General features: G+C 40.7%; 1 protein-coding gene across 1 annotated transcript in view; it reads left to right on the top strand.

The window, feature by feature from the left end:
- Positions 1-16,851, top strand: part of polrmt (polymerase (RNA) mitochondrial (DNA directed)) — a 72,347-nt gene that overhangs the window by 43,203 nt on the left and 12,293 nt on the right. The window contains exon 16 of the mRNA XM_033622729.2: positions 8,262-8,314. Coding sequence (XP_033478620.1) covers positions 8,262-8,314 — 53 coding nt within the window. The remainder of the gene's footprint in view (positions 1-8,261; positions 8,315-16,851) is intronic.

Genomic DNA, 16,851 nt, shown 5'->3' with positions numbered 1-16,851 from the left:
TGCATGTGTGTGCAAGAGGAAGAAAGTCTGCACATGTCTATATCTGTGTGGTCATGTAAAATCCATTTTCACCTCTAATATCTTTAAGCTCATTAAGTAAGTGAAAGACGGAGATGGACATATAGCCAAGATAGCCAGAAAATGGATTTTTTTTTATGTTTAGGACAGGCAAACAGCACACCGTCTATGAGACTTGCCCAGTGTGCCACCTGCTCTTTCAGTATGACATCAAGCAGAATGTTGGCTTAGAGGGGGTGTGACACCTCATAAGAAGGTGCAAGAGAGCGAGGGTGACAGATGGTGGGTCCCCTGAGGGTGCATCTCTCTCTCTTGACATAGTAGGGCGAGCTCCCTTCATTTGATCTACTTCTTTTAATGTCCAGCAGGCACAAGGAATCTGATTACCCTGTGCTTTTTTTCCCACAACCTAAAGATGAATACATGAATGAAGCGATGACTTAATGGATGAATGAGGTTTTGGCTCACATTTTTACAGATAACTTTTTTCATCCCCTGCAATAATGCTCTAATCCAGTTGCATCATTGGACAACAAAAATGAAACTTGCAGAAAGGTCACCTTTTCCCTGCGTGGCTGGATTAAATTCAATCTCCCAGTCTCCTCTCCGCCTCTTAAATCCAAGGCCAAAATGATTCTGGGGGTCATTAGTAATTAGACTCTAGATAGAGCAGGAAGATGAAGTGTGATGCACAGAAAGAAAACCAATAACGGCTGAAGAGAAAGTATCTACAGTAGCATCACATAATCAGAAAGGAGTGTGTGTGCCTGTCTGTGTATCTTTGGGTTTTGTTTGTTGGCCCTTTTCAGCGCGCACACAGAGATGAGTACAAATGCCACAGAGTGTAGTCGAGTATTTTCCATGGCTGATGGGAGGTGAGGAAATTAGAGTAGGATGGAGTTGCTGAATGGAGCATGAACATACATCAGGGAGGCTGCTTAACAGGATTGGGAGATACTAATCGGATCAGAGGTCACTCTGGCTCAGATTCCTTGTTTATTTTTCATTCTCCTCTCCCAGGCAAGGTTACAGTAAAATCTCACTCTCATGGGATGGTGACACAAGGCAGTCGTCAGCGGGATTGGCTGGATTTGAGTGGATTTCTGAGTTTATAGCGTGACTAAACGCTCAGTGATCTAATGTCCTCTATGTGGAAAGATTCAGTAAGGTTTGGGTTTTTGGTGGTAATTGGTGATTTCCCTGGGCAGTGTGTAATTTATTTTTAGAACAGTAGTACAAGTCCACTGTCAACATCACAAAATGGTTTAATATAATGTGCTTAAAGCTTTACACCTTTTACTTTACTAATCATGAGCGGATTATGAGACGATGACCCCCTGAAGACATGTACATATCAGGCCCCCACTGCTCATACATGCGAGCAAGACACCCAAACCAGAAGAGACACACCTTTTACATCTGTTTGTTGTTGTTTCCTGTCAGTTTGTGGTCACTTTGTATTTGTTTGTTGTTATTTTTGGTCTCTTTATGGTTGTTTTGCATCTATTTTTTGTTGCGTTATGTCTCTTTGTTGTTGTTTTGCATCTCTTTGTCGTCGTTTTATGTCTCATTATGGTTGTTGTGCATCTCTGATGTTTTTTTTTTATGTTTCTTTGTGGTTGTTTTGCATCTCTTTCATGTTGTTTTGTGTCTCTGTGGTTGCTTTCATCAATTTGTTGTTTTTTGTCTCTTTGTGGTTGTTTTGCATCTCTTTGTTGTTGTTTAGTGTCTCTTTGTGATTGTTTTGCGTCTGTTGTTGTTTTTTGTCTCTTTGTGGTTGTTTTGCATCTCTTTGTTGTTGTTTTGTGTCTCTTTGTGGTTCTTTTGCATCTCTTTGTTGTTGTTTAGTGTCTCTTTGTGGTTGTTTTGCATCTGTTGTTGTTTTGTGTCTCTTTGTGGTTGTTTTGCATCTCTTTGTTGTTTAGTGTCTCTTTGTGGTTGTTTTGCATCTGTTGTTGTTTTGTGTCTCTTTGTGGTTGTTTTGCATCTCTTTGTTGTTGTTTAGTGTCTCTTTGTGGTTGTTTTGCATCTCTTTGTTGTTGTTTTGTGTCTCTTTGTGGTTGTTTTGCATCTCTTTGTTGTTGTTTAGTGTCTCTTTGTGGTTGTTTTGCATCTCTTTGTGGTTGTTTTGCATCTCTTTGTTGTTGTTTTGTGTCTCTTTGTGGTTGTTTTGCATCTCTTTGTTGTTGTTTTGTGTCTCTTTGTGGTTGTTTTGCATCTCTTTGATGTTGTTTAGTGTGTCTTTGTGGTTGTTTTGCATCTCTTTGTTGTTGTCTAGTGTCTCTTTGTGGTTGTTTTGCATCTCTTTGATGTTGTTTTGTGTCTCTTTGTGGTTGTTTTGCATCTCTGTTGTTGTTTAGTGTCTCTTTGTGGTTGTTTTGCATCTCTTTGATGTTGTTTTGTGTCTCTTTGTGGTTGTTTTGCATCTCTTTGTTGTTGTCTAGTGTCTCTTTGTGGTTGTTTTGCATCTGTTGTTGTTTTTTGTCTCTTTGTGGTTGTTTTGCATCTCTTTGTTGTTGTTTTGTGTCTCTTTGTGGTTCTTTTGCATCTCTTTGTGGTTGTTTTGCATCTGTTGTTGTTTTGTGTCTCTTTGTTGTTCTTTTGCATCTCTTTGTTGTTTAGTGTCTCTTTGTGGTTCTTTTGCATCTCTTTGTTGTTATTTAGTGTCTCTTTGTGGTTGTTTTGCATCTGTTGTTGTTTTTTGTCTGTTTGTGGTTGTTTTGCATCTCTTTGATGTTGTTTTGTGTCTCTGTGGTTGTTTTCCTCTCTTTGTTGTTGTTTTGTGTCTCTATGTGGTTGTTTTGCATCACTTTGTAGTTCTTCATCTCATTGTTTTGTGTTTCTTAGTGGTTGTTCTGCATCACTTTGTTGTTGTTCTGCATCTATTTGTTGTTGTTTTGTGTCTGTGTGTGGTCATTTTGTGTCTCTTTGTGGTCCATTTGAGTCATAGGTGTTTTGTGTCTCTTTGTAGTTTTGTAAATCTCTGTGGTCATTTTGTTTCTCTCGGTGGTCAGTATGCGTCTCTTTGCTAAATGGATGACATGCTGTGTCTGCCTGGCTTACTTTTCCTTTGTGTAGAAGCAGGATTACTGCAGATTTGGGGACATTCTCCGGGCTTGTACAATCAGAGTGGGTCGGCTTTTCTAATTCAGGGGAAATACGTATCTCTAAATGTCGGCGTGATGCCCTCCATGCCTCCTTTTGCCTTGGAACAGAAGCGAGCCGTTCCCAGGGGTAGCATGGTGTTTCGTTGATCTTGCAGAATCTTGTGGCATTTTGGGGTGAAATAATGAATGCGGTTTGAGTTTCAAGGACACCCCCGAGTAAAAGAAAAAGAAAGTTTGGTAGAACGAAGGTCTGGAAAAGGTCAGTGAAAGTGTGGCGAGACTCGGGGGTGTTTACAATGAGTCTGCAGCAGCTGTCTACAGGGGGAGAAAGCGAGGGAGAGGACCAGGTGACCCGGAACAGCAGAGAAAGGAGGTGTAACGCAGAACTGCTTCTATTCAATTAAATGAGACTTGTGTTATTAGCCACTATGTGATGAATGGGGATTCCCTTTTTGGCAGCGTGGCTTATATGTGGTTAGTGATGGCTGTTGTATCCATGACCATCTGTGCTCTAACTCTCATATGATTTAGACTACAGGAGCCTATTCCCCACAGACGCACAGCAGGGTTAGTCAAGGTCTCATTCATCACAGCCTCAGGGTTTGAGTCAGGTCTTGTACACAAATCATGCACGTATGCATTATAATGAACAGGGGATACGGTGTAGTGTAATGACCTCATTTACCGTGTGGCAGTCCATTAGTCACATCAAAGGTAACCTCCATCTCTTTCAACCTCACACCTTTTTGCGTTACAGCTTCTCCTTTCCCTCCCTCTAACGTGTCCATTCGCTCACAAAGAGGCGGTGTAAAGAGGGGGATGATGGACAGATTCCCCGCACAAGTCCTCCCAGAGTGATGATGGATGAGATAGCGGCCATGGCAGAAACTAATGGGGTTTTACCACACGACGCTTCTATTTTAAAACCATTTCTTGATAATTGTGCGATTCTGTCATTCATCACACAGCGACCTTCAAGCATTCGACTGGAATCACAAAACGGAATAGCACGCTGGCTCCTTGAAGCTTGCTTTAATGTCCTTCCATCCATGTCAACACCTGTCACTTTAATCCCTGTATATACATGCCTTTTTCAATGCATGCTAATCATTTCTGTATTTGATTTTCACAAGGCTGTCATAGAAATCAGACAGAGCACAGAATGCATTATTTCAGCCTTATTATCAAGAAAACACCTACGTTTTTTTTCTGCTCTGAGAAGTAACTGACGTAGAATAGGGTATCTTGAGTGTAGGGAGGGTGCCCCTAGGGGTTCTTTGGAGTACTGCATGGTCAAGTCAAGTCAATTTTATTTATGTAGCACCAAATCATAAATTGAGCATAGCGTTAATTCAGGCAAGACACGATGTCAAGCTCAGCTTACATCCCAGTTACATCAGCTGATCTCAAACAGTCAATCAACTGATGGAGCAGCTGATTGATAGAAGGGAGTCAACTGATAGATCACATGATTCCTGCTAGCAACCACTTGGCAAATCTCATTCAGGGTGCCTTATTTAAACTGCTCTGGCCTGCCTATTGTTGCTGCTCCCTCTGCAAGCCACTGTGCAACCTGCCTCCACCCCAGCTCCTCCTTTTCATGCTGTGTCTGACTTATCAGTGTCATTTCTGTTTGTCATTGATGCTGCTCTGTTCTGTTCCCGAGGGGTCTTTGCTGCTGCTCTCTCTGCCTTAGGCTTTCCATGTAGGCGCATGGAAGGACAGGGAGGTTTACGCTCTCTGTCGCTGGCTTTCCTCATTTGTACGTGGAAGGGCAGAGAGCTGTGCTCTCTTCATCTTAGGCTTTCCATGTAGGCGCGTGGAAGAGGCTTTCTGTGTAGGCCCGAGAAAAGGCAGAGAGCCCCTGGAACTGAGCCATACCGCCAAATATAATACTGCAAATGGAAATAAAGTTTTCGTTCCTGAATGAACAAAAGTTATCTTTGGACACTTTTTAGTTGCAGGGGGTATGTGAAATTTTTTAATTTAAAAAATATCTGTCATGCATAGTTCCTAAAATAATTATACTGTAGTAAGTTTAATAAAGAATGTAAATGTAAGTTCAATAAAACCACATTTTCCCATTTTCAGTGCATTCATAAACTGAACTGCTGCAACAATCTCAAACACATTCATGTTTACCTTTTATTCACGGTGTGTTTTGCACTGGTCAGGGGGTACTGTTTCAAAGTGAGTGCATTAATAAAAGTTTGAGAACCACTTATGTAGGAGTTAAAATCTAACAAAAGTTTAATCTGTACTAATGATGAACTTGAGAAAACAACTTAGAAAACTAGATTTTCCATTGAGGTCTTTTATATTAATACTATTTTCATACTGCTAGTGCTGTGACTCAAGGAATGGTTCAGTTCAATTCAGACACCACTTTGGTTTGCACTGAAATATCTTGACAAGTATTGAATGTGAAAATTGGCTGCTTTTTCCCCAAATATTCAAGAGTCCTCACAGGATGAATCATTCATCATTCTCAGACAATACATTCTGGTGATTTTGGTGAGTCATCATGACGTTGATTTTTGTGTTTTTGAAATCTCTCCAAAACTATTGTGTTGATTGCTGTGGAATTGGCGCAGACATTTGTGCTTTCTTCAAAGTGAATTGAAAACCCTGTAACCTTTCAACTAGTGTCATCATCAGGTCAGATTTTTCATTTGTCCAACATTTTGTGTGGACTCTTTGTTTTGTTGAACTAAAAGAGACGGAATTTGAAAGACAGACTGAAGTAATAAGATTATATAAAGACAATGAACAACTATTACGACACATGACATTACCATGACGATTTTTCTGGATTAAGGAGACATTCATAAGTCTTACTTTCGTCACTCGTAAACTTATTTTGATATAATATCTCAAACAAATGTTCAATTAGTGCTCAGACTGTCAATATGTTAGTGGACCAATTATAAGAAACTGTCACCTGATGTCATTACGATCAACACTCTTGATGTCCCAACATCCAGCTCAGCATTTTTGACTAAAATCAGTAAACAGAATCATATTTGTATTTTTCTGTTTATTCTATCCCACACAAACACAAGGCATGTAAGGACTAACCTCTGAGCTGCTGTACTGCCCAATATGAATTTATTCATTTATTTTTTCTGCCTGCTTGTAATGTAATTTGACCTAAAAACAAGAAAATGAATGCAAAGTTGTCCTCATATGAGCCTGTTCATAATTAGGGACAAATGAACTCAAACACACTTTCTGCCCATTTAATAATCTCTGACTTTTCAAAATAAAAGCACTTTAATAATTCATAGCACAGACAGATCGAAGCGCTTGCAGCACTCAGACACAGCGAAATGTTTCTGCATCAAAGCAGCTTTCCATCTGTGAAAAAATAAAATGTGCTCAGGCAGATCAGCAGACAAAGAGACACTCAGATACATTAGTGTATTGGCTAAATGCAAGGTAAACACACTAATGCTCACATTGTCGAGCAGTTGGCTGCCTGTTGCCGGTCATATCTTGCTCCTGATAGCAGCCCCTCGTTCCCACCCAGGCACGGTTCCAAGGGTCAGGGAAAGACAGCCCTGCCACAGATGCCTTGGTGAGGCTGATTGGATGGACCCTTAAGGCTCGGGAGATTAGAGTGCTAAGTCTTCACTCCAGTAGGAACTAAAGGCTTTGGTGTTGGTCTTAGAGTGTGTGTGAAAAAATGACAGAATGGAGAAACAGCAGGGATCAAAGGGAGATATTCGCCTGATATCCTCTCAGTGTGCACAGACTGGCAGATGTCTTGCTGTGCTTAATTTATCCTTAGTTTCCACTGATCATTGCTCATTAGAGTTGTATTAATAATAGTCCTACATATACTGGTACACCATAGTAAAGAAGTAGTGCTTTACCTTGATTACCACTTTAAGTAAGGTAGAATTTTGTTGCATACTGGTGGTACTGTTCTTGACTTCACATCTCTCTCTCTCTCTCTCTCTCTCTCTCTCTCTCTTTTTAAATTTCTCTCTGCCCTCTTTTTCCCCACTCGCTCTCTGCTTGCACATACCAGCTCTCATAGCAGCTCTTTTTCTCTGCTTCTATGGCAGCTCGACTCCTCTCCTCACCATTGATGTAAAAAGAACTCTGTAGCTGTTGCTATGTGTCGTGTGTGACAAAGAATGGATCAGGAGAGACTCGTTGTTGAGGTTGAGAAATATCCTGAGCTAAATGACCCACAATCCGTCATTATAAAGGCAATGGCCAAAAAGATATTGACTGGCAAGTCATAGCTCTGGAGATTGGCTCTTCAGGTGAGAAATCACATTTAGTTAGTGGCTGTCCACACAAGATTTTAAGCTAATGCACAGGTGGAGGAAATACAATGAGCTGCAGTGGCGCCAGTGTGTTTTCAGCTTAATATTTTGTATCTCCTTGGTCCAAATCTTTATTTAGGCTGTATTATGCTTGTATGGAATAAGATGAAAAACTTGATATGGCATTTTTCATTGCCGCATTACCAAATATATAGACTTTTTATACATCATGAATTGGACCTCGTACCTTATAGTCCCCCTCCATTCAAAAATGTGTTTTTTGTTCTGATTATGTCCCCTGAAATGTCTAACCTTGACTATACTGACTTGTATCTGTGCAAAGTTTGTCACTAGAGAGATGTTTCCACAGTCTTCTACTGAAAGGGGTGATGTCTTTGTACTTCCCTAAAATAGGAGATTTCATTCTGATCTGTATGCTAGTCATCGATTTTTGTGCGCTACAGACTCATCTGAGTCTGGGTTTGACTGAGGCCCAAACATGTATGGCAGAATCTCTCCCAATGTTTTCTCTAACGCTAACACCAGCCATCTTGATGCACATTTCTCTGTCACCAGTCGACCTTAGCATGAGGAGTGCTAGAGAAAGCATAAAGGAAAACCTATCTCAAGGAGCGGTTGTGGGTGGGGTGGAGGCCAGATCCAGAATCTCATGATGAGGGAGAAACAGCAGATGTGCTTTTAGCCCCTTTTCAGATTTTTTAACTCTTCCTGTGAGAAATGCATTTAAAAAATAATAATAATCATAGCAGCATATTGTTACACACTTTTAAATGTGTCTAGAGCAGCCAGCTGGATTTGAGATTATTGACCCTTTCATTTCTTTGTTTTGCCTTTCCAGCTGAAGAGTACCATACAAATTATCAACCTCCAGATCAACCATGACGCCAAAGAGTAAGTCTTCCTGCAAGCAACATCTGTCTCTGTTTCTCCACTCTCCTACTGAATCTGACCCACATCGGATGTAATGTCTTTTTTCTCTCATGGCGCTCGTTGAAATTTTGTGCTGAGGTGTCATGTTAGTGACCCGGAACAAAGACAGAGGATAGCTGATGAGAGAAATAGTGTTTATAGCAGGTAATTTCTTTTTTTATCTGTTGCTTCAGTGAGTTTACTGTCACAAGTTTTCAAAATGTAGCTTCAAATCGCTTGACAACTTTCTGTTTAGCTTTTAGAGGTGAATGGAAGTAGAGAGTGGAGATCTCTGGAGGCAATTAGCTTACATTTTCAAGAACTTCAGTTGCACAAAAGCTCCGTCTCCAGTGGATATTCCCACTAATTGCCTACTCAAACTCGGATGTAACTCTGCATTTGTCATAAAGTAGGAAATGCCATCACAAGTGTTCGGAAACTCCTTTGAAAGCATCATTTTATGCTTCCAGTTTCAGATGGAAGAAGTTGAAATAGGTCTTTGCTAACAGGAAAAAAAGGTAGTTCAGACTCTTTTGTCCAGAACCTTCATTTCTAAATGTTGAACACAATATACTGCAAAATCATATTACTGCCAAAATACACTCATTAAAAGGGAGATTATGCAAGAAAAAGGTTTTGTGAGTGGCAGATACACTTAGTCAGCAGCAAAAAACACATCAGAGGTGGTCAACAACAGATTTTGAATGAGATTTTCTAATGAAAAGTATGTGTCACTATTTAACATGACAAAAAAAACACATATGATTATGTCCATGTGTAGCTCATTAAGGAAGCTACAAGGAGTTTAACTGGTCATGAACAGTCCCAATTTAATTAAATTGTTTTGATTATGTAATTTAATATCGATTTATTGACTCTACATGACCTGCATCAGTAAACAAGACCATCAGCATGAAGATTGGCTAATTCCATATATTTATTCTTAAAGCCTGTCCTGAGGTACGATTCCTCATGTCAGACAAAATAGATAGATAGATAGATAGATACATAGATACATAGATGGATAGATGGATAGATAGATAGATAGATAGATGGATAGATAGATGGATAGATGGGTAGATAGATGGGTAGATGGATAGGTAGGTAGGTAGAAAGGTAGATGGATAGGTAGATGGATAGGTAGAAAGGTAGATGATAGGTAGGTAGGTTGGTTGGTAGGTAGGTAGATGGGTAGCTAGGAGAGCTAGGTGGATGGATGGATGGTAGATGGGTAGCTAGAAGAGCTAGGTAGATAAATGGATGGATAGATGGATGGATGGGTAGACAGAAAGGTAGATAGGTATATGGGTAGATGGGTAGGTAGATGAGTAGGTAGGAGAGCTAGGTAGATGGATAGATGATAGATGAATGGATGGATGGATAGATAGATACTACAGAGAGCTGTTACTTCAGTAGATATACTATGCCTATGTTTCCATCTCTACGGGAAAGGTTTTTCAATGAGTAGTAGCCAGTTAAAACGAAGCAGGAAGAGATTTTTCTCAAGAGAATTTTATTTTTGACATTATATTTTGTGGTTTTGGCTGATTCTGCGGCAGGGTCAGCAAAGAAAAGAGAAAAGAACTGATCAAAGACCAAAAAGAAGCTGAAAGGGACAATAACACAGCAGCAAAAACACAAGGCAACCTTGGTCTGTCATTCAACAGATAGAGAGACATGTTTTTATGTCAGTATATGAATTTTCATGTTACGGTGACATATCTGACATAGCCATTAATAGATATGTTACATCACTGCTATGCATCCTGCAAACAGATGTGTTTAAATAAGAAAAGTGATGTTTCACTGGCTTCCAAAATAAATGCACATGCTATCAAGATCAAGATCTTTACCACATGATCATGGTGTTGCTCATGGGAAATTGGAAAACATTAGAGCTTTTGTCCACAGGAGCCGCCAAAATCAACTTAAAATAAAAGTTACTTGTAGTTGCTTTAAGTAATATTTCAACCTTTAGATTTGTTTTAAACCAGTGATGTTATGCCTGACCGATGACAGGGACTCTACCTCCTTCTGATGCCAATAAGTTGATCAGGGGAGAATATACTTGAGAAAATACTAAAGACGTTTCACATGAAATTATTACACCGGCTTCTTTTGCACCTGTGATTTACTTTATAATTTGACCTTTTTGGGAAAATGAAAACCATGATTTGTGATTTTCTCTGTATAAATGTTAGTTTGGGATTAGTGAATGACTGCTATGGTGGAGAGGTGAGAGAAAAATGTGTCGATAGAGTTTTAAAAGAGACGACAGAGGAACGGTGATAGAGGTGAGTAGAGAAGACAAAAAGAGACAGAATGAGAGACAGCGACAGACAGTCGAGGGAAGACGGGAGTGAAAGCACTGAAGACGGAGATGACACAGACTGACAGCCGTCCTCAATCTGACATCTACAGTGCTCTACAGATCCGGCAGTGTGAATACTTAAAAACTAGCCGAAGCAGACGGAGGGGTGGAGGGAGCTGAAGTTGAGAGAGAGGGGAGAGAAAGGGCAGGATGCCGCTCAGAAAGGCTGTCTCGTCTGAAACTAGAAATTTGCTGTCAGAGAGAGCATCAGTGTTTCACAGGCTGACATTCTGAACTGAACTTGACACAATCGCCACGGCCAATTTTCCTCGGCTTTCCCTTCCACACGCGACTGCACTCGCTGTAATTAAAGACCCCGAAAAAGCTTGTCCAGCATCTAAATATGTAAATAGAGTCACAGTTGGAGTAGTGACAGCCTTCAAGCCATCGATTTTCTTCCTTTTCCATCCGTCTCTCTCGTCTTTAGCCGAGTGCTGATTATTCAAGCCTCTAAACTGCAGTGGGAAATAAAACATTAAACGCTAAGCCCTATGCCAAGCTGCAGCATCTCTGGTAATATGAAGTGAACCATCAGCTCTATAGGGAGAACAGTTACACTTAAGAGAGCTGTGGTTGCTAACCCTTAGAGTACTGACAGTGCACCTTTCCAGTCTGTCAGGCCTCTGGGAGTTAAAGGTCACGTGTGTGTTTTGTGTGTGTGAGTGCTGGTGTGAGTCAAAGGGAAGGGAGGGAGACAGTCTTGCTCTAAGTGCAGACAGCTGAGTGAGCTCGCAAATAAATCTCAGGGAATCTTGTTTTTGTTCAGCTCAAGCCTGAAACAGCAGAACTAAACACACTCTGATAAAAGTCTAACATTTCTAAGCCAAAAATAAAACAGACAGACGGTAAACGAGACTGACAGACAGTATGCGCCTGTGTGCATGTGAGTGTGTGTGTGTGTGTGTGTGTGTGTGTGTGTGTGTGTGTGTGTGTGTGTGTGTGTGTGTATGTGTGTATTTTAGCTTTGGGTTCGGCCCAAGCTCTCTCCGCTCTGTCTCCATTCCCATTAGAAGAGCGTTCTGGTCTGTGGCAGCCCAGAGGATTTGAATGGCACAGGCTCAGGGTAATGGGAATACGGGGATACAGATTGGCAGGATGCTGCTTTTTTTTTTTTTTATTGCCAGTTCCATCATCAGTAGCAACAGCACTGCATTTATATTACCTTGTACTATTTTCTTTTATATCACTTCTATATTTGTATGCTCTCATATTGACTGTTGTTTTGAAAGCACAGAGCCACAGAGTCCCCCAGGGGTCACATAGCAGGAAAATAAATATTGATGTTGAAATCCATGCACACAAACAGACCTGTTTTATAACAGACTTTCTGAGAAGGCGAAGGTGTGATGCAGTCACTGATAGTGGGATTAATTACACCTGGTAGTCTGTTAATAAGACTTCCTATACAAGCCTCTGGCAGGGGATGTCAATTGTTAACCGCTTATCAGTTAACTGAATATTTTTGACCAGTTACACATGTCTAAGTTATTTTGCTACTCTGTAGTTTACTGCACTGCACACTGACCAGGTCTGGTGGAAGCTAGCTAGCTTCACTGCTCATTCTGCAATTACCACTAGTAATAGTAGTAGTAAGAAGTGGTCGCCACCTTCCAGTCTCCTTCCAGGTTGCCCTGAAAGCATTGCAGGTTGCAAAACGCTGTCTGTGTAATCGGGGCCTAAGCTGCTTAATTTTTAACAGCAAACCTCCCTTAGCATTGTTAACTATGTTATCACTGTTAGCTCTGTTAGCACCATTAGCAATTTCAGCACCAATAATGCTGCCAACATAGTTAACCATGCATAAGGGGTCTTGCAGCTCAAAATGAAGCCGCTTATTCACTGGTACTACCTGAGGGGAGACCAGAGGGTGGCCACCATCTTCCAGTAGCTACAGGTACGGGTCAACCATTAATTGACAAAAAAGTAGCAGCGCTAGCTAGCTCCTTTTCCGAGCTTGGTGGTGTGCAGTGTAGAGCAGCCAAGACTGATGTTAGCTAACCATTAGAGACCGAAGGGTGAGCACTGTGTTTCCAAATGTTGATGCAGGTAGCCAGTTGTCTGTTAGCAAAGCCAACTGAAAATAAGATAAAAGGCAAGACATTTCCATCACAAAACATTGAAATTTCACCACCTCCAAATGAATAATACTTTGAAAAGCAGCGCTAAAGTTCACTGAGTCAGTGGAGCACTGGACTAAAAGGAAAGGCTTCTTGTATTTCAAAATTTTTTGCTTTTTTTTTTTTTCCTTAAAAATAAACAGTGTATGTTTGTTAGACCTCCGACCTAAAACTGAAATAATAAAAAAACACATAATTTGCTTAACATGCTTAATCCCTTGTAGGATGGGTTCACATGTAAAGGTCTAGTTCCTGAATCGAATCTTTGCGGATATGATACATTCTTTTAATTTTTCAAATGTCCAGTTTGAGTTCACAAAGCCAAAACTCAAACAAAAGCCATGTGTTGAACTGGTGGGGTAAGAACCTAATGAGTCCCTCCCAGTTGCTGGATATGATGCTGGATATGTGTTCTTATGCACCTTTTCAAGGAACTGAGTAACGAAAATTCAAGAGGCATCTCACTTTATAATGAGTCCAGGTTTGTCCCCTGCCATTCGACATTTTGATAGCAATATTGCAACTGCTCATGTAGACTACTTTTTTAACCAATGAAATGACACATAGAATGGTACGCTTCTTGTGATTGGTTTTAATGAACCAGAAATGAGCCGCTCCAGAGTTCAATTGACAGTAGTCCAAGACTACCCCTTCAAGGCGCACTGGAGAGTTGTTGTTCGGTTAGCATCAAAGCTGGTTGAGTCTGGTGTGCAAACCAACTCAAATGACCTGCACCAAGGGGCTAAACGCTCCAGGGTTTGGCTCCACTGCACTAAACAAGGCTGGTGTGAATGCAACTTTAGATTTAGCACAATGACTGTTTACAGTGGAAACTGCTGGCCTGGCACTATGCATAGGTAACAAATCTGCCCACCAGCCTCTATAGCTTACGAATTAACATGTTTTCTACAATAGAAAATAGTGTTTTTTTAATCAAAATTTCTCTGTTTCCTTCTGAAAAAATGTAATATTTCTGTTTACTCATCTTAAAGTTGGAGCACAAAAACGTACCCAGTCAGATGTGGTGTGAGACGACTAGCTGAACAGGCCCATCATATAAAACAGCTCTTATTAGGTTGGGGATCTCAGTAGCTGGTAGGAGTGTAACGGTACACAAAAATCTCAGTTCGGTACGTACCTCGGTACACAAGTCACGGTTCGTTTTTTTTTTCGGTACAGTAATGAAAAAAATAGACAACTATTAAATATCTTTTACTTATTGGTAACCTTATTAAAACGTACCACCACAGCAGTTAACTCTTTTTACACAATTTTTGAATGAAACAAATATATACAGTACAGGCCAAAAGTTTGGACACACCTTCTCATTCAATGCGTTTTCTTTATTTTCATGACTATTTACATTGTAGATTCTCACTGAAGGCATCAAAACTATGAATGAACACACGTGGAGTTATGTACTTAACAAAAAAAGGTGAAATAACTGAAAACATGTTTTATATTCTAGTTTCTTCGAAATAGCCACCCTTTGCTCTGATTACTGCTTTGCACACTCTTGGCATTCTCTCCATGAGCTTCAAGAGGTAGTCACCTGAAATGGTTTCCACTTCACAGGTGTGCCTTATCAGGGTTAATTAGTGGAATTTCTTGCTTTATCAATGGGGTTGGGACCATCAGTTGTGTTGTGCAGAAGTCAGGTTAATACACAGCCGACAGCCCTATTGGACAACTGTTAAAATTCATATTATGGCAAGAACCAATCAGCTAACTAAAGAAAAACGAGTTGCCATCATTACTTTAAGAAATGAAGGTCAGTCAGTCCGGAAAATTGCAAAAACTTTAAATGTGTCCCCAAGTGGAGCCGCAAAAACCATCAAGCGCTACAACGAAACTGGCACACATGAGGACCGACCCAGGAAAGGAAGACCAAGAGTCACCTCTGCTTCTGAGGATAAGTTCATCCGAGTCACCAGCCTCAGAAATGGCAAGTTAACAGCAGCTCAGATCAGAGACCAGATGAATGCCACACAGAGTTCTAGCAGCAGACCCATCTCTAGAACAACTGTTAAGAGGAGACTGCGCCAATCAGGCCTTCATGGTCAAATAGCTGCTAGGAAACCACTGCTAAGGAGAGGCAACAAGCAGAAGAGATTTGTTTGGGCCAAGAAACACAAGGAATGGACATTAGACCAGTGGAAATCTGTGCTTTGGTCTGATGAGTCCAAATTTGAGATCTTTGGTTCCAACCGCCGTGTCTTTGTGAGACGCAGAAAAGGTGAACGGATGGATTCCACATGCCTGGTTCCCACTGTGAAGCATGGAGGAGGAGGTGTGATGGTGTGGGGGTGTTTTGCTGGTGACACTGTTGGGGATTTATTCAAAATTGAAGGCACACTGAACCAGCATGGCTACCACAGCATCCTGCAGCGACATGCCATCCCATCCGGTTTGCGTTTAGTTGGACCATCATTTATTTTTCAACAGGACAATGACCCCAAACACACCTCCAGGCTGTGTAAGGGCTATTTGACCAAGAAGGAGAGTGATGGAGTGCTGCGGCAGATGACCTGGCCTCCACAGTCACCGGACCTGAACCCAATCCAGATGGTTTGGGGTGAGCTGGACCGCAAAGTGAAGGCAAAGGGGCCAACAAGTGCTAAACACCTCTGGGAACTCCTTCAAGACTGTTGGAAAACCATTTCAGGTGACTACCTCTTGAAGCTCATGGAGAGAATGCCAAGAGTGTGCAAAGCAGTAATCAGAGCAAAGGGTGGCTATTTTGAAGAAACTAGAATATAAAACATGTTTTCAGTTATTTCACCTTTTTTTGTTAAGTACATAACTCCACATGTGTTCATTCATAGTTTTGATGCCTTCAGTGAGAATCTACGATGTAAATAGTCATGAAAATAAAGAAAACGCATTGAATGAGAAGGTGTGTCCAAACTTTTGGCCTGTACTGTATAAAATCCTGCTTTTTCACATTGTTTGAATGAAAATAGAAATATAAAAGTGAAAAATAAAATCCTGCTGTTTTTTTAACACATTTTTTGAATGAAAAATGTAAATATACATTTCTGCTTTAACTGTTTTACTCAATTAAAATAAAAAGTATAGTGCAGTTGATCAGCTTTAAAGCCTGCTCAGATTCAGTTTTACTAGGAACTTAGTTAGCTTTCCCACTTTGTTAAAGTGCAGTAAACAAAACAATTTTACTCAGCTCCAATGGTGTTGGTTATTTCTTTAGCGCGATGGTCAGGGAAACGCTTTTTCGTTTTAAAAGACGACGATATCGTAGTTTGCACCAGATTGCTTTTTCTAGTCGTGCCGGTTAACGTTCAAACTGGTGGTGTCGCTTTAGATGCGTTAGCATGTTAGACGTGTTTCCAAGTACATACCCGACCACTGTTCTGCAGTGTTGGCACACTGCTTTTGTCTTGTCCACTTGTTTATTTCCATCCTCATATTTTACCCTAAAACCAAAGTGTTCCCAAACGAAGGACTTAAGGTTTGCGGGTGGGTCTTCAGGTTCATCAGGCTCACTTGCCATGTTGTCAAAATGCGAGAATGCGCTGTACAAAGTGAAAGCGGAGATTTACGGGACTCGGTCCGTCACTCAATTATGTCCGTCGGGGAACTAGATATTTTAAATGGTTCGGCTCGCAAAAACGGAATTAAAATAAAACAAAATAAAATAAAATAAAATAATATCCTGCGCCCAATAATTCGGTACAGGGTCGTGCCGAACCGAAAGTCGCGTACCGAACGGTTCGACACAAATACATGTACCGTTACGGCCCTAGTAGCTGGCAAAGTGATATATGATGGGTCGGAGGCCAACGGTCCTCTTAAGCTTCATAGATAACTGCAGCTCTGTATCATGCTGTATTCACTAAGCCATGACCACTTTTGAGAGATTTAATCACATGTAAAGGATTTAAGTCCCTATTGTAGTAATTTCCTGTCCACAAATTCCATTGTCACCAAGGAATTCATCTCATTTGGTAAAGGTACACCCACTGAATGACAGCACAGATTAATGGTCTTTGTGAGAACAATAATTCAAATAC

This window comes from Epinephelus lanceolatus, chromosome 6, assembly GCF_041903045.1.
Source record: "Epinephelus lanceolatus isolate andai-2023 chromosome 6, ASM4190304v1, whole genome shotgun sequence".
Lineage (NCBI taxonomy): Eukaryota > Metazoa > Chordata > Actinopteri > Perciformes > Serranidae > Epinephelus > Epinephelus lanceolatus.
This window is presented reverse-complemented; position numbering and strand designations above follow the sequence as displayed.